The 21,865-nt window shown below is 39.9% G+C and overlaps 2 protein-coding genes across 12 annotated transcripts in view; both read left to right on the top strand.

The window, feature by feature from the left end:
• Nucleotides 1-3,237, top strand: part of WASHC2A (WASH complex subunit 2A) — a 62,339-nt gene extending 59,102 nt beyond the window's left edge. For 4 of the 8 annotated variants that reach the window (XM_032595128.1, XM_030334912.2, XM_032595127.1 and 1 more), the window contains 2 exons: nt 578-755; nt 2,532-3,237. In XM_032595128.1, the coding sequence (XP_032451019.1) occupies nt 578-755; nt 2,532-2,671 (318 nt within the window). In that variant the 3' untranslated portion in view covers nt 2,672-3,237. Of the gene's footprint in view, nt 1-577; nt 756-1,409; nt 2,510-2,531 lie in introns of those variants that run through there. The other 4 variants (XM_030334910.1, XM_030334909.1, XM_030334914.1 and 1 more) reach the window with 2 other exon arrangements.
• Nucleotides 3,238-5,911: 2,674 nt separating this feature from the next.
• The window catches only part of ZFAND4 (zinc finger AN1-type containing 4), an 87,744-nt gene continuing 71,790 nt past the window's right edge, over nt 5,912-21,865 (top strand). For 3 of the 4 annotated variants that reach the window (XM_030334915.1, XM_030334917.1, XM_030334918.1), the window contains exons 1-2: nt 5,912-6,011; nt 14,568-14,868. In XM_030334915.1, coding sequence (XP_030190775.1) covers nt 14,607-14,868 — 262 coding nt within the window. In that variant the 5' untranslated portion in view covers nt 5,912-6,011; nt 14,568-14,606. Of the gene's footprint in view, nt 6,061-14,567; nt 14,869-21,865 lie in introns of all 4 variants that reach the window. The other variant, XM_030334916.1, reaches the window with a different exon arrangement.

Genomic DNA, 21,865 nt, shown 5'->3' with positions numbered 1-21,865 from the left:
GAATTGGATACAGGCAGGGCAACAGATAAATAAAATGTTTTCAGATAATGTTAAGTGGCATAATGAAAACAGCTCTGGTCAGTGAGACAGAGTGATGGAAAGGGTAGGAGGCACTCCTTAAGAAAGGACTGGAAGAGGGGCGCCTGGGTGGCGCAGTCGGTTAAGCGACCGACTTCAGCCAGGTCACGATCTCGCGGTCCGTGAGTTCGAGCCCCGCGTCGGGCTCTGGGCTGATGGCTCAGAGCCTGGAGCCTGTTTCCGATTCTGTGTTTCCCTCTCTCTCTGCCCCTCGCCCGTTCATGCTCTGTCTCTCTCTGTCCCAAAAATAAATAAAAACGTTGAAAAAAAAAATTAAAAAAAAAAAAAAAAAAAGAAAGGACTGGAAGAGAAAGCCTCTCTACAGAGGTGGCATTTGAGCTGGGACTAGAAGAAAGACAAGGACTGGGCCAGGCAGAGAGCTGGAGTGGGGCATTCCAGGCAGAGAGGGCAGGTCACATGGCTGTTGCAAACTATAGTGGCAGTTTGTATTTCTACCACTTGATTTAAAATTGTTTTACTTCTGTTTTGGCTCAACAAGGATGATATATTTGCTACAGAAGCAATTAAACCCTCGCAAAAAGCAAGAGAGAAGGAAAGAACATTTGAATCCAACTTGTTTGATGATAACATTGATATCTTTGCTGACCTAACTGTAAAACCAAAAGAAAAGTCCAAAAAGAAAGTGGAAGCTAAGTCTATATTTGATGATGATATGGGTAAGTTTGATTTTCTACACATGACACAGAGAGTCATTGCCATTCAGGGACTTGATACTTCTCCTACCTTTGTTTCGGCCCTTTCCTGGAAAACATTCCCCACTGGGTTTCCTTTGGCTTGCTGTATAGTCCTGAGTTAGGCTGAGAATGGATAAGTAAATGGACTAGTTATTTTGGTGAAACAACTTTTTGTTCTGATGGACATCAAGGAATTTGAAGGAGCCCGGATTTTGACCTTAAGTATAATTTAACTTTTATATTAGTGTGCCCCCTGCCAATTATCTGTGATAACTCAGAACATTCTGATGTTACGAAGGGAGGCTCAGAAACTGCCCCACATGCTGAAGTTGGCTGAGGTGGCTGCCTCAGGCGTGGGGCACTTGTCTGAGTTAGAGTTCTAACTGAAGAGTGAGTGTCAGTCTTTCAGAGAATGGAGGGGGCCAGTGCAGGAGGAAAGTGGTGCTATACATGAAAGCAGGTTATAACTCAGACTTAGCATCTCACAAAAGATCTTCTGTGTTTGTAAACATGCTCGTTTGGGCAAGCCAAATGCCTAAACTCAAATGTGGGGCTTCTGATATGTCTGGTGTTGATGGGTAGGACTTGAGTTGAGGCCAAATGCACACTGTCTCCTCCTTCCCCCCTCTCTCCCAGGTCTAGACCTTGGGGTTAATTGGGAGAAAGCAGCTGCACTGCCACATGGGGCCTGTTCCTGGAGTAAGCTGTGTGCTGTGTCTCCACCTGCTTCCCACCACAGGGGATGCAGAAGAGACTTCGCTGTTTTTCGTTTTGTTTGTTTGTTTTTAATTACAAAAAAAGTAATACATACCTGTTGTAATAGATTAGTATTATTTGGAAAATGTAAAATGTGAAAAACAATCCCTAGAGGTCACCATTGTTGAGTGTTGGGTGTATATATCTTTTCAGCTGTGGTGATGTTAATACAGCTTTGCATACGTAGAAATGTATGCTTATTTTTTCCAAAATATGAATATATTTTATCTGTTCTGCAGTCCTTTTAGTCACTTACTGTCTTCCCATGCCAGTACATAGAGATCTATCTGCTTCCTTGTTGTTAGTGGTTGTGTAGTATCCTTTTGTATTTAGCCATTAGCACATTGAAGGTGATCTAGGTTGTTGCCAAGTTTTCTTTGTTACAAATAATGCCAGGCCTTTAACATTTGTGTATACGTATCTCTATGTAAACATGCTCAAATCTCTGTAGGATGGAATCTTAGCAGTAACATTGCAGGTGAGTCACAAAACACTACAGTCAGTGAAACAACTGAACATGAATGTAGTCATAAAGACTTAAATTCTTAGAATTGACATGTCTCAGATAGGTGCATTTATTTTAAAAGAGGGTGACTCCTATGTTGGATTTCCCTTTACTTATTTGTATTGCCCTTTCCTTTGAAAACCTTGTGGGAAGAGAATGTAGAAGTAGGTATAATGTCACGTAAAGTCAGGGGATGGATTGGAGTTCCAGTTATCCTTCCCTTTTTCCTGTCCTCCATGTGAACACGCATACATTTGTAGTTGAGAAAATTGTGATCTGCGAGAACTTGTGATTTGTATGTGGTCGTAAAAATTAGTAGCAAAGCCAGGACCAGTATCTAAGAGGCTTGGCTCTTAGTGTTCTTGGTATCCCATACTGTTATCAGACTTAAGTATTTGGTGATTTATGTAGCTGTGTCTTAAAAGCACCCATTTTCTTGCCTGTTCAGCAAATCTTTTTCTTTTCTTCTTTTTTTTTTTTTTTTTCTCTTTTTAAAGATGATATCTTCTCCTCTGGTATCCAGGCTAAGACAACCAAACCAAAAAGTCGATCTTCACAGGCAGCACCTGAACCAAGATCTGAACAGAAGGTGTCCAACATATTTGATGATCCCTTGAATGCCTTTGGAGGCCAGTAGAACAGGGTATCACATCTCACTCTTCAGCTACATCCTTGAGTTATTGATGCTGTCTTACGTGCTCATCGTCTTAATTGAATTAGAAAAAGCAAATAATGAAACAGTACACCTTTCTTACCCAGCATACTTAGTATTTTTCTGCCCTGGTTTTAATCATGCTTAATACTGCAAAACAAAAATAAATATTTCACAGTGTTGTTTTTTTTTTTTTTTAAACTATATTTTTATTTAATTAGCCTTGATGGGGTCACAGTATGATTTAGGGCATGTTGGAGAAGAAACCTCTGTGTGCCTTTCATGAGTGGGTGGGAATTCCAGAGGAAGCAATGGCAGACAGATGATCAGGAGTCTTCCTTTCATGGATAAAAGCCCTAGCTTAGAGCCTAGGCAGGTGATAGAGGAAGGGGATGGGATTATGTATTTCATGACTCTTTGCAGTCTGAGAGGAGGTTTCCTCTTATTCCCATGAATTTTGAAAATGCCTCTATAGGTTAATTAAGGCAAGGTTTGGTAAACTGTGGCCCTCTGTTGTCTGTTTTTGTAAATAAAGTTTTATTGGAACACAACCATGCCCATTCATTTACATGTTGTCTATGGCTGTTTTCACCCTACCTATGATGCTGGAGTTCAGTAGTTATGACAGGATGGCCCACAAAACCTAAGATACCTTCTATCTGTCCCTTTACAGAAACAGTTTTCTGACCCTTGCTCTAAGGCATCCATTTCCATTTCTTTGGAACTTTGAAAAACGCAGAATGAACCCAGATACTGGAAGGAAAAGTGCTGAGGATGGAAATGTCCTCCTGTAGAGCAGCACTCACTGTTCCATAGAACTTTGAACTGATGGGAATATTCTATAACTGTTGTCTAATGTGGTAGCCACTAGCTGCACGTGTAGCTGACCCCTCCTCCAGTCTGTGTTTTCTTGGACTATGCCTCCTTGGTGCTAAGTATTCAAACTATAACCATGGCACAGTCTTGTTCTTTTTGTTTTTTGTTTTTTTTTAATTTGTTTTATTATTTTTTTTTTATTTTTAGGGAGAGAATGAGGGAGAGGGGCACAGGGAGGGAGGGAGAGAGAGAGAGAGAGAGAGAGAGAGAGAGAGAAAGAAAGGATCTTAAGCAGGCTCCATGCTCAGTGCAGAGCCTGATGTGGGGCTCAATCTCAAGACCCTGGGATCATGACCTGAGCTGAAATCAAGAGTTGGATGCTCAACCAACTGAGCCACCCAACTGAGCCACAGCCTTTTTTTATTTAAAAAAGAAATTTTTTTAATGTTTATTTTGAGAGCACACGTGTGCTCGTGACTGAATGGGGGAGAGGCAGAGAGAGTGAGGGAGGGGGAGAGAGAGAGACAATCCCAAGCAGGCTCTGTGCTGCTAGCGTAGAGCCCTGATGCAGGGCTCTACCTCCCGAACCACAGGATCATGACCTGGGCCAAAATCAAGAGTCAGCTGCTCGCACAACTGAATGAGTCTTTCAGGCACCCCATCCATGGCACGGTCTTGTAGGCAGGCCCATTTGGTTTCACCAATCCTGAAAGCACTAACTTCTTCCTTGGGCACTTTTAAGATTGAACTTGGAATTGCTGATTTTGAGAGATTTGGTAGAGCTCTCACAAATCAACTCTTCGTGCTGCTCTGCTGTGAGAGTGACTTGATGGCAGAAGAGAGTGCTTATACCTTCTGTTCCTTAGGTTACTTGTGTATACCTACTCCTGAGGCTGACTCAGTAAGCATTTGTTAAATGGTTTTCTTTGGGAATGGTCAAATCTACTTATCCATCATTAGGACTGATTCCAGGAAATTCATAAGAGAGAAAATACGCAAATTCCTATTTTGAGAGGCTTCAAAGGGGGAGGGAGATAATAAAATCTCTTTAAGGGGCTCCGATCTATTCAGTATTGGAGTTGAAGAAGGAACTAGTGTTGAGAGCCTGAAGATGAAGGTCCTTGGGTCTCCTCATAAACCCCAGGGTGTGCTCAGCATTGAACTGTTGGAGAGTAATTGATGGGTGGGGTCTTAGGAGAATGAGATGTTGGGGTTCATCTTAGATTCATTCCTCTGAGTCACAAGATGAGGATGATGAAGCTGGGAGGAGGATTGTTCACTATCGTTTGGGTAATTTACCTAGTGAAATAGACCAGTTTGGGAAATCTGTAAGGGTTGGATTTAGAACATGTGGGGAATGGAGAGAAAAAAAAAGTGGGTGTGGGGGGGGGCATTTCAGGTTTGTAAAGCTTATGTCGTCTTTTAGGGTGTACACTCGGAGTTCAGCGCCTTGGGAATTAGAACAGAAAAAAGAATGTAGCTGAGTTTACCCAACTCAGATTTAACTGCTCAAGGTGTCCATTCTAATACCTGTCCTACACTTCTCAGTCCATGAATTGGATGAAGAATGATAGAGACCAACAGAGGGTATTTGCTTTTGCCCTTTTTAACCATGTACAGCAATGGCCCCATATTTCAGATGAGACCATTGAGGCCAGAAAGTCAGGAAACAGTGAAGCACAGGAAGGGTGATCTGTTAAAGGCAGGACGGCCCTGCACGGGGTCTGGAAAGGACCAACTGGAAGGCGTTTGCCTGCTACCCTCCTCACCCCAGCACTTGGGCCACGTCCAAGAGCAATCTTAGGACGGCCTCAGGCAAGGTGCAAGCCATGCTCTCGGGCCTGAAGCCAATCTCGCCGCTCCCAGGAGGCCGTGCGGCTTGTCTCTAGCCCGCCCAATTCAGTCCTAGTCAGGTGCCCAGTGTTGGTAATAAAGGGCCAACATCCGGGCCTCTCCTAACCGACACCCACCATCTAACGCTAAAGAAGCCCCGGCTACCGAGCAACCGCCGGCGTCGGGCAGCCAGGCCCCGCCCCTGCCCGTGCCCTCGCTGATTGGAGGGTGACGTGAGCGCTGGTGAGTGATTGGTAGGCGGTGGCACAAAGGGGCGGGGGCGCGGCGGCGGCGGCGGCGGCGTGTTTCTCGTCAGTGCCTGCCGCGGCGTTGCTCGCGGGGCCGCGCCTCTCTGTAGGCCTGCGGGCGGGCGAGCCAGTGGACGAGACAGACGGGGAGGGCGCCCGGGGCTGCGGGCCGCTGAGCGGGTTCGCGCTGCCGCCGCCGGCCCCCGCGGGCCGGAGAGGAGCGCCGGCCGCTCGGCAGCCGGGCTCCGCCCCCTCCGCAGCCGCTGCCCTGAGACCAGCGCGGCGCGACGCCTTTCCTGAGGAGTCTCCGCTTTTCGTCCCTCCGCCGAAGCGACGCGGGTGTCCCGCCCCGTCCCGTCCGACGGGTGCTGAGCCGCCAGTCGCCGATTCTGACGCGGAGCTTGTGCACTACCCCCCAGATTAGGCCCGTACGTGTGGGTAACCGGAGTTTATCCTGGAGGAGTACGGGCTGCGCAGGTGACCCAGTGGGCTTGGAGTGTGTACTTTGAAGGCTGGAGTAGACGTTGGCCTCCAAGGATTTCCAAGACCCACTAGAAAGAAGTTTAGGGTTCAAATGCATTTAAGTGGTGGATATAATTCTGTAGCATTATTTATTTATTTAAGAGCGAGCTTAAGCGGGGGGAGGGGCAGAGAATCCCAAGCAGGCTGCCTGCCCTGACAGCAGGGAGCCTGACTGGGGGCTTAAAATCGTGAACTGTGAGATCATGACCTGAGCCAAAATCAAGAGTTGGATGTGTAGCTTCTATTTAAAACAGGGGTGTTTTTCACCTAATTAGTAAAAGGCAGTTTGTTAAAAGCCAGTGTTTTTAAAGGTTGCATAACATTTTGGATCTCTTTGTGTTGGGGGAAAATTTTAAAAGATAACGGCTCTCCTCTGGCTAATAATCTTTAGAACAGGGTAAAGCTGATTGCTAGTGAAATTACTTCAGTGCTATTATTGCCTTACCTATCTTTAACTTCTCTCTTATCTTTGGTAATGTTTTTTAGAACTTTTTCAGAAGAAAGAAATGTTTTTGGAATTAATTTAGGAATTTTTTTTTTTTTTGATGCCATTACTCTTACTAGCTAAGTATGTTGTTTAATTGGTAAAAATTCTGGAAGTACTTTTTTTTTTTTCTCTACTCGCCTCTTTTTTTTTTTTTCTTTTGCTCTTGTATAATTTAGCTTTCACGTTCTTGCAACATTTCCCATCCTGTCTCTGAATCTTCATTGCCTCTCGTTTTCCAACAACATAGGGTTCCATAATATGTTTAGTTGAGAATGACCACACGGTTATTGTGTGTTAATACTGTCCAGGTCTTTGGTCTGCTGGAACTTTTCATTTGCTCCTTTGCCATCATCTAGTCCTCCAGGCTGGCTTAACCAGATTTCATGGCCTCATTTTGTCCTCTGTTACTGTGATTTCTACTGCTCAGGAGAGGTATAACTATTTTTGAGTCATACATTTCAGGTTTTTTGAGTAGGCTGCATACGTCCCAACACAGGGCTTGAACTCACGACTCTGAGATCAAGATCTGAGCTGAGATCAAGAGTCAGCCGCTTAAGCGACTGAGCCACCTAGGCACCCCACATTTTAGTTTTGAATTTGGTTACCTGCCTTGCTCCTTTATGGATTTTAGAAATTTCTCCATTGACTACGGCCCAAACTTACAGTAGGTGTCCCAGTGCAGTGTAGTGCTGCACTGGGTTGCTGTTTTTCCTTTAGCCCATAGTTGCTTTATCCATTCTCATTATAGATGAGGGACTTCCAAATCTGTTACCCTCTCCCAGCCCCAGCTTTTTTTTTTTTTTTAAGTCGTTCTTATTTTTGTTTAACGTTTATTTATTTTTGAGAGAGAGAGCGTGTGTGCGGGAGAGGAGCAGAGAGAGAGGGAGACGCGGAATCCAAAGCAGGCTCCAGGCTCTGAGCTGTCAGCACAGAGCCTGGCTCAGGGCTCAAGCTCATGGACCTACAGATCTTGACATGAGCAGAAGTCAGACGCCTAACCGACTGAGCCACCCAGGCACCACCCCCCCCCCCCCACCAGCTTGTTTATTATATTCAGGGTATTGTGGAAGAGTACTGTGGTGAAGGAAATGCTCCTTAGATCTTCTGTCTCTAAATTCCTTGGGCAGACACTGGTTACCCATGCCTTTATTTCTGTAATGTTCATTTCAGCATTCCTGACCTCTGACTTCTGTTGCTAGAGCTGCTACTATGTAGGTAGGAGTGCTGTTGATTTTGGGGAAACAGACACAGGTAATTCTTCAATACGTTGTTTAATGTAGCATGATAAGTATGTTTTTAAGAATACACATGTAACCCAGAAGCACATTATAAAAGCAGTTGGTTCAGAGGTTAGGGGTTAGCTTCATAAAAAGTTATTTTTCCTAAAAGCATTTCAGTGTATTTACGATATAACGAAACAAAACCTGAACAATACAGCCACTTATTTGGCTTATATTTAAGAGTAATGGCCTTTTACCACTATCACGAGCAATGTTATTAGCACAATACTTTGTATTATCATATTTATTACTCATTGTTTTTGATAAATAGTGTGATAGCACTCGTAACATCTGTGCTTCCAGCATCAGGTTTTCTTTCTGTGATGCCATCTCTTTAGGATCATTAGCAGTCTTTACAGTGTAATTCAGGTTCCCTAATTGATTCTGCATCCAGTTAGTGTTATAAAAATTCACCCTATAGCAGAAATCACTGTATGTGCATGTATGTTATCTGTTGGACAAACTTTGGTGGACTCACTGTGGAGTGAATCATAACAGGATTCTCATGGGAAAGCAGCATTCCCCCAAACTTTTGGAGCATATACAAATATTTCTTCATCTCTAAAACAGGGATTATATATATATGTTTGTTTGTGTGTGTGTGTGTGTGTAAAATAAATAAATGTATTTTTTTATTTTATATGTATATATTTATCACAGGTTTGTTCTAAGCATCACTTAGATCCAACACTGTGCTAGGTGATGGGGTGGCAAATCAGATGTGGTCTCCCCCTTAAGTAGCTTATCGTTTAGGAGAATAAGAAAGCCATGTAAAAAAGTGAAATTGATTGTTCTGGGTACAATATATGATGGAGGTTGGGGTACAAAGCCATGAAAGGTTTTGTGGAATAGTTGCTATTTGAGCTGAGTCTTGAAAGATGATTAGGTGCTTGTCAGGTAGCCAAGTGTGGGGATGGCAGAGAGTAGAGCAAAGCAGGAGCAATGAGATAGAAGTGGATGTATTCTGAAGCTGCAGGTGCACATGATTAGAGGATAGAAGTACAGAGGTATTGCCAGGTGGGATGACATAGATGTAAAATAGAATGGGGCTGAAAGGTGAGATGTACGATCTTAGGGTCTTTCTCAGAAGTCTGAATTTTGTTCCTCTTTTTTTTTTTTTTTAATTTTATTTTGAGAGAGAGTGTTTGCAAGAGAGCAAGTGGGGGAGGGGCAGAGAGAGAGAGAGAGAGAGAGAGAGAGAGAGAGACTGAGACTTCTAAGCAGGCTCTGCACTTTGAGCGCAGAGCCCGTTGCAGGGCTTGATCCCACAAACCATGAGATCATGACCTGAGCCTATATCAAGAGCTAAGATGCTCAACCGACTGAGCCACCCAGGCGCCCCTGAATTTTATTCCTATATACAGTGAATTTAATTCTGTAATTTTGTTCTATTGGCATTCTATTCTGTAGAAGCCATCATAGGACCTGGAGCTAAGAAGTAACATGATCAGTTCTATACCAGTTAAAAAGATAACTATGCTCCACCCCATATATCATTAGGAAATGCAAATTAAAGAGATACCACTACACAACTATTAGAATCCAGAACACTGACAGCATCAAATGCTGACAAGGATATGGAGCAGTAAGCACTCTTATTCATTGCTGATGTGAATGCAAAGTGGTACAGCCACACTGGAAGACACTTTGGCAGTTTCTTATAAATCTAAACACATTGTTAAGATCCAGCAGTCACACTCATTGGTATTTACCAAAAGAGTTAAAAACATATCTATACAAAAACCTGCACACAGATGTTTATAGCAGTAATATTCATAATTGCTCAAGTTTGGAAGCAACCAAGATGGATCCTTCAGTAGGTGAATGGATAAATTGTGGAACATTTAGACAATATGGAGTATTCAGTGTCATAAAGAAATGACCTATCAATCAATGAAAGGACATGGAGGAAACGTAAATGCATGTTACTAAATGAAAGAAGCCAATTTGAAAAGGCTACATAGTGTATAATTGCAGCTATTATGATATTCTGGAAAAGGCAACCTATGTGGATGGTAAAAGTATCAGTGATTGCTGGGGATTTGGGAGGGTTGTAGGATGAATATGTGAGCCACAGGATATTTTTAGGGCAGTGAAACTATTCTGTATGATACTGTAATGGTGGATACATGTCATTATGTTTGTGAAAACCAATAGAATGTACAACAGCAAGAATGAACTCTAATGTAAATTATGGATGTTAGGTGATAATGATGTGTCATTGCAGTTTCTTCAGTTGTAACAAATACACCATTCTGGTGTAGGATGCTGACAGTGGGGGAAGTGGTGCATGCGTGAGGACAGGGAGTATATGAGAAAATACATCTCTACTTTTTAATTTTGTTCCTATTACCTTGATACCAAAACCAGACAAAGATATATTAAGAACACTAGATCACTATTTCCTATGCATATAGATAGAAAAATTTTCAAAAAATATTAATCAAATATAGCAACATATATAATTATACACCATATACAGATGAGATTTAGCTTAGGAATGCAAGGTTGGTTCGACATATAAAAACCAATGTTCTATTAAACACCATATTAATAGAATAAGAGACGAAAACCACATGATCATCCCAATAGACATTGGACAGAAAGGCATCTGGCAAAATCCAACACACTTCATGATTTAAAAAAAAAAAAAAAACAAACCCAGTTAAAGTAGTAGAGTAGATTATGTATGGAAACCCCACAGCTAAAATCATACCTTGTAGTGAAAGACTGAATGCTTTCCCCCTACAGTCAGGAATAAGACAAGAATGTCTACTCTCACCACCAAAATTCAACCCTGTATTAGAGGTTTTAGACAAAGTTAATTAGGTAAGAAAAGGAAGTAAAGAGTGTCTTACTGGAATGTTCAAGATTGGAAATGAAGAAGTAAAACATTTCTCTTTGCAGGTGACATAATCTTTTATGGAAAAAATCCCAAGGAATCCACTAAAAAATTACTGGAACTAATAGATAAATTCTGCATGGTTGCAATGTACAAGATCAATATATTAGAATCAATTTTTTTAATTTTTTTAATTTATTATTTTTTAAAGAGACACAGAGAGCAGTCGGGGAAAGGGCAGAGAGAGAGGGAGACACAGAATCCGAAGCAGGCTCCAGGCTCTGAGCTCTTAGGACAGAACCCAATGCAGGGCTCCAACTCACAGACCGAGAGATCATGACCTGAGCTGTAGTCGGCCGCCCAACCGACTGAGCCACTCAGGCGCCCAAATATATTAGAATCAATTTTATTTCTCTATGTTAGCAATGAATAAATTGAAAATGACACCAACAATAACTTCATTTATAGTAGCATCAAAAAGAGTATAGTTCTTAGGAATACTTTTTTTTAAAAGCAAAACTCATACTCTTAAAAACTAGAAAACATTGTTGAAAGCAATTTAAGAAATTTAAATAAAGTGAAAGGCATTGCATGTTCATATTTATAAGACTTAATATTGTTGGGGCACTTGGGTGACTCAGTCGGTTGAGCGTCTGACTTCAGCTCAGGTCATGTTCTCACAGTTTGTGGGTTCGAGCCCCACATCAAGCTCTGTGCTAACCGCTTGCTCAGAGCCTGGAGCCTGTTTCAGATTCTGTGTCTCCTCTCTCTGCCCCTCCCCCACTCACACTTTGTCTCACTATGTTTCTCAAAAATCAATAAATGTAAAAAAAAATTAAAAAAGACAATATTGTCAAGATGGTAATATTCACCAAATCTGCACACTTAACACAGTGCTTATTCAAAAGCCCAACTGGTGTTTTTGCAAAATAGACAAGTTGATCCTAAACTTCATGTGGAAATTCAAAGGACCCAGGATAACCAAGAATCATGAAAGAGAAGAACAAATTAGAGAACTTACACTTCCTGGTTTCAAAACTTACTACAAAGGTGAAAAGATAACGTGGTACTGTTATAATGATAGACGTGTAACAGATCAATGGAATAGAGTTGAGGGACCCCAAGTAAACCCCCACATTCCCGGTCAGTTGGTTTTTGACAAGGATATCAAGATAATTCAATGGGAACAGAATAGTTTTTCCAGCAAATACTGCTAGGACATCTTGCAAAAACTTGCAACAACTTGCAAAAGAATAAAAGTGGATCCTTATTTTATACCATCTACAAAAATTCAAAATGGATAGATCTATATGTAAGGCTAAAACTATATAATTCTCAGCAAAATGTGTATCCAAGTAAATCTTTATTCCTTTTTTTTTTATGTTTATTTTTGAGAGAGGGAGAGACAGAGTATTAGTAGGGGAGGGATAGAGAAAGAATCCACAAATCCAAATCCACATCCACACATCCAGGCTCCAGGTTTTGAGCTGTCAGCACAGGGCCAGACATGGGACTTGAACCCAGGAACCACGAGATCATGATCTGAGCCAAAGTCAGATGCTTAACTGACTGAGCCGCCCAGGCACCCCAAAATCTTTATTACTTTGGATTAGGCCAGGCGTTTTTGTTTTGTTTTAAGTTTATTTATTTAGAGAGAGGGAGGGAGAGAGAAGCCCAAACGGATTCTGCATTGCTCTACATGGGGCTCCATCTCATGAACCATGAGATCATGACTGGAGCCGAAACCAAGAGTCAGTCGCTCACCCATCTGAGCCACCCAGGTGCCCCTAGGCCAGGGTTTTAAAATGTGATGCCAAAAGCACAAACAGCAGAAGAAAAATAGCCAAATTGGATGTCACTAAAATAAATTTACACTTTGAAGAACACTGTCAAAGTTAAAAGGCAGCCTACAAAATTAGAGAAAATATTTGGAATCATGTATCTTTAAGAGGCTTGTGTCTAAAAACGCATTAAAAACCCTTTTACAATTCAGTAATAAAAAGACAACCAGAGTAAAAATGGACAAAGGATTTGAATACATTTTCTGAATATAGATATTTCTGTGTAGAAGGTATTCAAATAGCCAATAAGCATCTAAAAAGATGCTCAATATTCTTAGTCATTAGAAAAAGGAAATCACAATCACAATAAAATACTACTTTGCACCCACTAGGATGGCTTTAATCAAAAAGGCAAAAAAAAAAAAAAAAAAAAAAGTATTGGCAAGGATGTGGAGAAACCAGTATCCTGGGAATGTAAAATGGTTCAGACCCCTTTTGAGAACAGTTGGCAGTTCCACAAATTGCTAAATGTGGAGTCCCTACCTAACCCAACAATTCCACTCCCAGACATATATGGGAGAGAAAGGAAAATGTATGTCCACACAAAAACTTGTAATCCAATGTTCATGTAGCATTATTCATAATAGCCCCACATTGGAAACAAGCCAATATGCTCATCAGCTGATGACTGGATAAATATGTGGTGTATCCATATGATAGGATGGACTTTTATTCAGCTATAAAAAAAGAATGAAGTACTGATACATCCTAAAATGGATGAACTTTGAAAACGTTATGCTAAGTGATAGAAGCTAATCACAAAATACAATCAAAATCACACTGTATGATTCTGTTTACGTGAAATGATCAGAATGGGTAAAATGACAAAGTAGATAAGTGGTTGCGTAGGGCAGAGAGGGAAAGAAAGAATTTGGGAGTGATGTCTAAAGAGGACAGGGTTCCTTTTTGGGGTGATGAAAATGTTCTAAAGATGATTGTGATGGTTGTACAATTCTGTGATTGTAATAAAAACCAGTAAATTTTAGATTTTAAATAGGTGAATTTTATGGTATGTAAATTATATTTCAATAAAGCCATTAAAAAGATACACTTACCTGTCCAGGAAGATGTGTATCACCTGTCCTATTAACTCCTCTCCTTACAAAGTTTTCACATTTCTAATAGCAATTTATTGATTTGATTATTCCTATTATCCTAATTACACACTTATAATTTATCTTAGGACTTTGTTGCATTTGCCTCTCATATTCATTAGCCATTGTATGTTTGTGTGTAGAGATTATGTCTGATATCTGTTACCAGTATTAATGTCATCTCAGTGCTGTACTGATAGATAACTTCTGGAAATCCAAATGCTTATTGATTATTTAATGAATCTTATTTTTTAAGGAACCTATTAACGTGGTTGCTATTCTTTTCTTCAGTGTGATTCAAAGGTACAGTGGTATAAAGTTATATTTTGTATGGGTTAAAAACATAATTTATGTGTTTTAGTAAAGGATGTATACCTCCTTGCAGATATATACCTCCATGCTGAGTTTGCTGGTTTAAATATTATTAACAACAATAATATACTTGTTGAGTATGCACGATATATAAATGTGCTGAGCTTTAGTAAGATACAGAAAAGTATTGTAAATATACCTGTTTTTAATAATCTTACAGTCTAGGCGTGCCTGGGTGGCGCAGTCGGTTAAGAGGCTAACTTCAGCTCAGGTCATGATCTCGCGGTCCGTGAGTTTGAGCCCTGCGTTGGGCTCTCGGCTGACAGCTCAGAGGCTGGAGCCTGCTTTGGATTCTGTCTCCCTCTCTCTCTGCCCCTTCCCTGCTCTCTCTCTCTCTCTCTCTCTCTCTCTCAAAAGAATAATAATCTTATGGTCTAATTGGGAGAGTGGTTTCAGAGACAACTGTGAAAGGTTTAGGATTAGACAAATTAAGTAATAAAATGAATTCTGGGGCTGTCTGGAAGATTATGGGCCAGAGTTGTTCAGAGAGTATGACAGGATGAACTTTCAGATTCGCTTGTTAAAAAAATTATTCTTGTTTTTTAGGTACAAAACTCAAAACATGAACAGCATTACATATTACCAATGTTCAAAGCTGATTTGGCTAGAACTGGAATACGGTTGCATACCACACATTCCAGAGGAATTAGAAAAGTCAAAGTAATGGATAACAGAAAAGATCCTCCATTCTTCAATGAAGATAACCTGGGAACATTTTACTACAAACTTCCTTTCTGTGAAACCATGGAGCTCTTCATTGAAACATTGACTGGAACGTGTTTTGAGTTGAGAGTTTCACCCTTTGAAGCTGTTATTTCTGTGAAAGCAAAAATTCAAAGATTGGAAGGTACTAGTTTTTCTTTGTTTTTAGGGTAAGAGGATTACATTTGTTCATCAAGAGCATATAATAACTAACTTTTCTTATGGGGAAAATATCACACATGCATGGAATTAGAAAGAATAGGGTAGTGCACCCCCATCTATCCCTTACTTAGCTTTAATAGTTATCAATTCATGGTCTATCTTGTTTCCATTCCTACATTCTTCCCATCCGCTTCCCCTTCTACCAGAGTCTTTTGAAGGAAGTCCCTGGCATCATGTTAATGGTGTGTAAAATAATATTTTAAAATAATTTTTCAACAGATTATGATGACATGCAAAATCTGCCACAACTACGTCACAGTTACTTTCAATGGGAAATTGTAATTGAGTTCCCTTTTAGTGACCTTCTTTACCCTACTTGGCAGATACTTTTCTTTTTTTAATGTGGAGATTTTCTAAGGGGTTTGGCTTATATTTCCGTAATTTGAAGTTTTCTTAGTATAGCAGGGATGCTGAATATTGTGCAGTGTCTCTTTGCTGTTTGCGTATTTGTGAAAGGTGTCATAGAGTACATTGTGTTAAAATTAGAGTCTTTTTTTTGTACTTTGAAGATTCCTAAATTAAGTGATATTTGCCATTACAGTTGTTAAAATCCAGTATTGACTAGAAAATTAATTTTTTTTTAATTTTTTTTTAATTTTTTTTTTATTTTTACGTTTATTTATTTTTGAGACAGAGAGAGACAGAGCATGAACCGGGGAGGGTCAGAGAGAGGGAGACACAGAATCTGAAACAGGCTCCAGGCTCTGAGCTGTCAGCACAGAGCCCGACGCGGGGCTCGAACTCATGGACCGCGAGATCATGACCTGAGCTGAAGTCGGCCGCCCAACCGACTGAGCCACCCAGGCGCCCCGAAAATTAAGTTGTTCTATATAACACTAAATGGATCTTTGCTTTTTGAGCCAGCTGGAACTTGCTATAATTTAGAGGTAGTAACTAGCATTGCCCTCTAGTCCAGTTTAGGTTCAGAATTATAGAAGGATGAGTAGGGTTGGAATTTTTTATCTTTATAAAGCCAAGAATCCTGGTATCCGAGCTTCTAAATATTTGCTGTGTCTCCACTAACTTCTTTTAAGTTAGTGATCAGCTGTGTCCAGTGATCACATCAGTATATACACTAATGGTACATGAAATATTTTTCCCCCAAGTGATTTGCTGAGACATGGAGTCAGAATAGGTTATTTTGACATTGTTCTGCTTTTTTATTATGTGATGGTGTAATGGTATCTTTTTAGGAGCAGGAAGACAAAACCCTCTTGTGTTCTAAATAATCTCTGTATTTTCCCCCCTTCATGCATTTTGAATAATCTCCATGCAACAAAAGCACTTTAGGGAGAATGTTACTTAGGTACTTAATGTCAAAAGTAAATTTGAGGTTAGATTAGGGACTCATCCAAGGGAAATGTTTAGTTACTAACAGAGTTGGGTTCATAACTAAGGTGTAGACTCCTTGTCCTCTGTAGGAGTAGGCATTGCCAGTGTAAAAACAGTGACTTTGTAGTTATTGGATAGTTGAAAACAAATAGACATTTATAAAACAAATAGAGTTATTGGGAAATTAAATGAGGTAATGTAAATATAAATGCAAATCCCAGTGTCCTAACAAAATACCATAGACTGGGTGGCTTAAACAACAGGTATTTATTGTCTCACAGTTCTGGATCTGGAAAGTCTGAGATCAGGGTACTAGCATGGTCAGATTCTACTAAGAATCTTTCTGATTACAGACTTACTGACTTACAGACTTTCTTCCTGACTTAAAGACTCCCTTCTTCTTGCTATATTCTCCTATGGCAGACAGAGAGAGAGAGAGCTCTCTGGCTTCTCTTCTTATAAGGGCACTGATCCCACCAGGAGGGTCTCACCATTATGGCCTTATTTAAACCTAATTACCTCTCAAAGGTCATATCTCCAAATACCAGCACATTCGAGTTTGGGCTTTAAGATAACACATTGGGTGTGGGGACACAGTTCAGTCCATAGCACCTACAACAAGTTGTCAATAGATATCAATTCCTGTTCCCATTCCTGACCCTCCTATCCCGCACCCCTTTTCTTTTGTCCTAGTCGCCATACTTTTTTGTAACTTCCTGCAGCCCATGGGCACTGACAGTCATTCTCTTCTTAAGGAGGCTTCAAGTAGGCATCTTTCATAAACAGTGAATTTTGATTTTTTTTCTGGGTTGTCTTTCTTTTTCTACCCAGGAAGACATTGGGACTAAAATATCAGGTAAGACTCCCCAAGATAGAAGGATATGGAGTAGGGAGGATAGGAAGGCAGAGGTGACACCACTCAGTTCATCCTTGAGGGAAGTGACTCCTCTGTCCGACTGCTTTTCCTTTTGGGTAGGTTTTGGTAAGTTCAGAACTAGAGCTTAGTAAGAGAAAGGAGGGTAGATGGGAGGGGTCTGCAGGCAGAGCTCAAGGAATATTCTGGGTTAGGAACGATGAGGCTGTAGCAAGAAAGGAGCAGAACCAGCAATAGAACTTTAAATGGGCCTTGAAGGGACAGGAGCACTGAAGCCAGACTGCCTGATTTCATATTTCAAGTTGAGCAGATTACTTAACCCCTATTTATCTCAGTTGTGCTAATTTAAAACAGGAATACTGATAGTACCAATCTCAAAGAGTTGTTCTTAGGATTATTAGTTAATAAATGTAAAGCATTTAACATGTTCTTTATCAGGGGAAAATGGTCAGTCTGTGGAGATAGTGCAGTATGTACCCAAGGATATAAGAACTATGCCGTTGGGAGAAGATGTAATTTAGGTCTCTGAGTTTTTCAGAGGAAGCGAAATTTTTGGAGCTTTTCATTACCTAGAGCATTGGTATGCAAAGAATAGTACATACTTAGAGGATATGAAAAATAATCCAGTGGAATTTGGAAAGGAAAAATGTGCCAAGAAATGTAAGAGATTATTGTCATTTGGTTCTTTATTGCCGTGGGCAGTGGATTTCCTAGATTTACCATCCAGTCCTTGGCATTACTGCTGCCTAGTAAAGATTTCTCTTCTATGCATGGGATAGGATGATCTTCCTGGCCTTCTTATGAGTGTTATTAGTTCTGACCAATGAACTATGTTCATTGTCTGTGTTATTAGTTCTGACCAATGAACTATGAATAGAAGTCTCCATTAGCCTGAGCCCCTGAGTAACTGTAGGGAGCAGAAGCACCCTGCTGACCTGCAGCAGACATGTCTAAGAAATCAAGTTTTGCTTTAAGGCACTGATGTCTTTGGGGTGGTTTGGGGAGGGTTCAGCATAACTTACTTTATTCTGACTGATACAGTATCAAATAGGGATCTTTTTTTTTTTTTTTTTCACTACATAGATAACTGGTCTTCTAAATACCATTTATTGAATTACTCTAATCTTTTCTCACCAAAGTAACTTCATACCTGTCATGTATGACATTTTTATGTGCACACTCGACTCTTTGGATCATCTAATCTATGTCTATCTCTTCATATGCCAATATCACACTGTCTTATTTATTATAACTTAACAGGTTTTGATAGCTGATGATATCCATTCACATTAAGGATCATTATATGTCTTTAGAGAATTGACCCCTTTATCACTATGTAATGCCTCTCTTTATCCCTGATAACTTTACTTGCTCTGAAGTTTGCTCTGTCTGCAATTAATATAATTATTCCAGCTTTCTTCTGGTGAGTGTTAGCATAATGAACCTTTCTCCATCCCTTTACTTTTCCCCCCAGGTTTATTGAGGTACAATTAACAAATAAAATTGTATCTATCTCTATACTTTTAACCTATGTATTTAAACTTTGTATTTAAAGTGGATTTCTTATAGACATTATGTAGTTGGGTCTTGGTTTTTCATCCAGTCTGATGATCTCTTTTTTAATTGGTTTATTTAGGCAGTTGATGTTTAAAATGATTATTTATATGGTTGGATTAATAGCTACCATATTTGTTACTGTTTTGTATTCATCCTCCTGGTTCTTTATTCCTTTATTTACACTCTTTTCTGCCTTTTGTGGTTTTAGTTAATCCTTTTATATGGCTCTGTTTTCTCTCTTCTTAACATCAGTAGTACTTCTTTTTTAACTTATTTTAGTGGTTGCAATAAAGTTTACAATATATATTTATAGACAAGCCAAGTCAACTTTCAAATCATGCTATACTTTTTCATGAGTATTGCAACTACCTAATAAAAACTATTCCTAAGGCACCTGGCCGGCTCAGTAGGTACAGCATGGGACTCTTCATCTCAGGGTTGTGAGTCTGAGCCCCACATTGGGTGTAGAGATTACTTAAAAACAAAATCTTGGGGTGCCTGGGTGCCTAAGTCAGCTAAGTGTCCGACTTTGGCTCAGGTCATGATCTCACGGTTCATGGGTTTGAGCCCTGTGTTGGGCTCTGTGCTGACAGCTCAGAGCCTGGAGCCTGCTTCAGATTGTGTGTGTGTGTGTGTGTGTGTGTGTGTGTGTGTCTGTCTCTCTCTCTCTCTGTTCCTCCTCCATTCATACCCTCTGTCTCTCTCTCAAAATAAATAAATCAACATTAAAAGAAAATCTTAGAACAACCCCCCCAAACCTAAGTATTCCTAATTCTTCTCTTTTGTCCCTTATCTCATTGTTATCATTCATTTCATTTATGCATAAGCCATAATTGTTACAGTGTTATTATTCTGAACAAACTATTATCTGTTAGATCAATTAAGAGTAAGAAAATGAATAGTTTTTATTTTACTTTAGTCTTTCTTTGATGCTTTTCCTTTATGTAGATCCAAGTTTCTAACTGTATCATTTCTTTCTGAAGAACTTCTTTTAATATTTCATGTAAGGCAGGTGTATTGTGCCCAGTTTTTATTTATCTGAGAAAGTCCATTTCTCCTTCATTTTTTTTCCCTCCTTTACTTTTGAAGGATAATTTTATAGGGTCCAGAATTCCAGGTTGGTTGTCTTTTTCTTTCAACATTTTATTATTAAAAAAAATTTTTTTTTAGTTTATATAAGTAATGTCTATACCCAACGGTGGGGCTTGAACTCATGGCCCTGAGATCAAGAGCCTTATGCTCCACTGAGCCACCCAGGTGCCCCATTTTTCTTTCAACATTTTAAATAGTTCCTCTACTCTCTCCTTGTTTATAGGATTTCTCATGAAAAGTTCCCTATAATTATTATTTAGGTTTTTCCTCTGCCTTCATTAAAGAGTTTTCTCTTGGGGCACCTGGGTGGCTCAGTCGGTTGAGCATCTGACTTTGGCTCAGGTCATGATCTCATGGCTTATGGGTTATAGCCCCACATTGGGCTCTCTGCTGACAGCTGGGAGCCTGGAGCCTGCTTTGTATTCTGTGCTTCCCTCTCTCTCTGCCCCTGCCATTTGGCGCTCCGACTCTCTCTCTCTCTCAAAAATAAACATTAAAAAAATGTAAAAAAAAAACCTTTAAAAAAGATTTTTCTTTTTGTTTTTGCTTTTCTGAAGTTTGATATGATATGCCTAGGTGTAGATTTAAAGTTTTTTATCCTGTTTGATGTTCTTTGAGCTTACTGATCTATGATTTGGTATATCTCGTTAATTTTGGAAATTTCTGGGGCATTATTATTTTTCTTCTGTTCTATTTTCTTTTAGTATTCCAGTTATATGCCTTTTGAAATTTTTTCACAGTTCTTGGATGTCCTGGTTGTTTTCATTCTTTATTTTCTCTTTATATTTCAATTTGGGAAGTTTATAAAAAGAACTTTTTTTTTTTTTTTTTAAAGTAGGCTTCATGCCCAATGTGGAGCTTGAACTCACAACCCTGAGATCAAGAATTAGATGCTCTATTGACTGAGCCACCCAGGATCCCCTCTATCTACATTTCTTTAAGCTCAATGATTCTTTCCTTGCCATATACAGTCGTCTGATAAGCAGGCCCATCAAAGGCATTTTTAATTTCTGTTATTGTTTTTTTTATTTAAAAATTTTTTAAAATGTTTTTATTTATTTTTGAGACAGAGACAAGGCATGAGCAGGGGAGGGGCAGAGAGAGAGGGAGACACAGAATCTGAAGCGGGCTCCAGGCTCTGAGCTGACAGCACAGAGCCCTACGCGGGGCTCGAACTCACGGAGTATGAGATCATGACCTGAGCCGAAGTTGGACGCTCAACCGACTGAGCCACCCAGGCACCCCTCTGTTATTGTTTTTTTTTAAATTGAGTTCTAAGAATATTTTTTCCCTTTTTTAATTTTAAGTTTTGTTTATTTAAAAAAATTCTAAGTCTTTACATGCAAGTTAGTTAACATACAGTGTAATAATGGTTTCAGGAGTAGAATTTAGTGATTCATTTCTTGCATATAACACTCGGTGCTCATCCCAACAAATGCCCTCCTTAATGCCCATGGCCCATTTAGCCCATCCCCTCACACAACACCCCTCCAGCAACCCTCAGTTTATTCTCTATATTTAAGCGTCTTTTATGGTTTGCTTCTCTCTGTTTTTATCTTATTTTTCCTTCCCTTCCCCTATGTTCATCTGTTGTGTTTCTTAATACATATGAGTGAAATCGTATGATATCTTTCTCTGCCTTACTTCCCTTAGCATAATACCCTCTAGTTCCATCCATGTTGTTGCAAATGGCAAGATTTCATTCTTTTTGATTGCTGAGTAATACTCTATTCATGTGTGTGTGTGTGTGTGTGTGTGTGTGTGTGTGTGTGTGTGTGTATACATATATACCACATCTTCTTTATCCATTCATCAGTTGATGGACATAATTTGGCTATTGTTGATAGTGCTCTTATAAACATTGGGGTACATGTACCCCTTTGAATCAGCATTTTTGTATCCTTTGGATAAATACCTACCAGTGCAATTGCTGGGTTGTAGGGTAGTTCTATTTTTAATTTTTTGAGGAACCTCCATACCGTTCTTCAGAGTGGCTGCACCAGTTTGCATTCCTACCAACAGTGTGAAAGTGTTCCTCTTTCTCTGCATCCTTGCCAACATCTGT

The sequence above is a fragment of the Lynx canadensis genome, chromosome D2 (assembly GCF_007474595.2).
Source record: "Lynx canadensis isolate LIC74 chromosome D2, mLynCan4.pri.v2, whole genome shotgun sequence".
NCBI lineage: Eukaryota > Metazoa > Chordata > Mammalia > Carnivora > Felidae > Lynx > Lynx canadensis.
The sequence above is the reverse complement of the archived record's forward strand: the minus strand, read 5'-3'. Positions and strand labels throughout refer to the sequence as shown.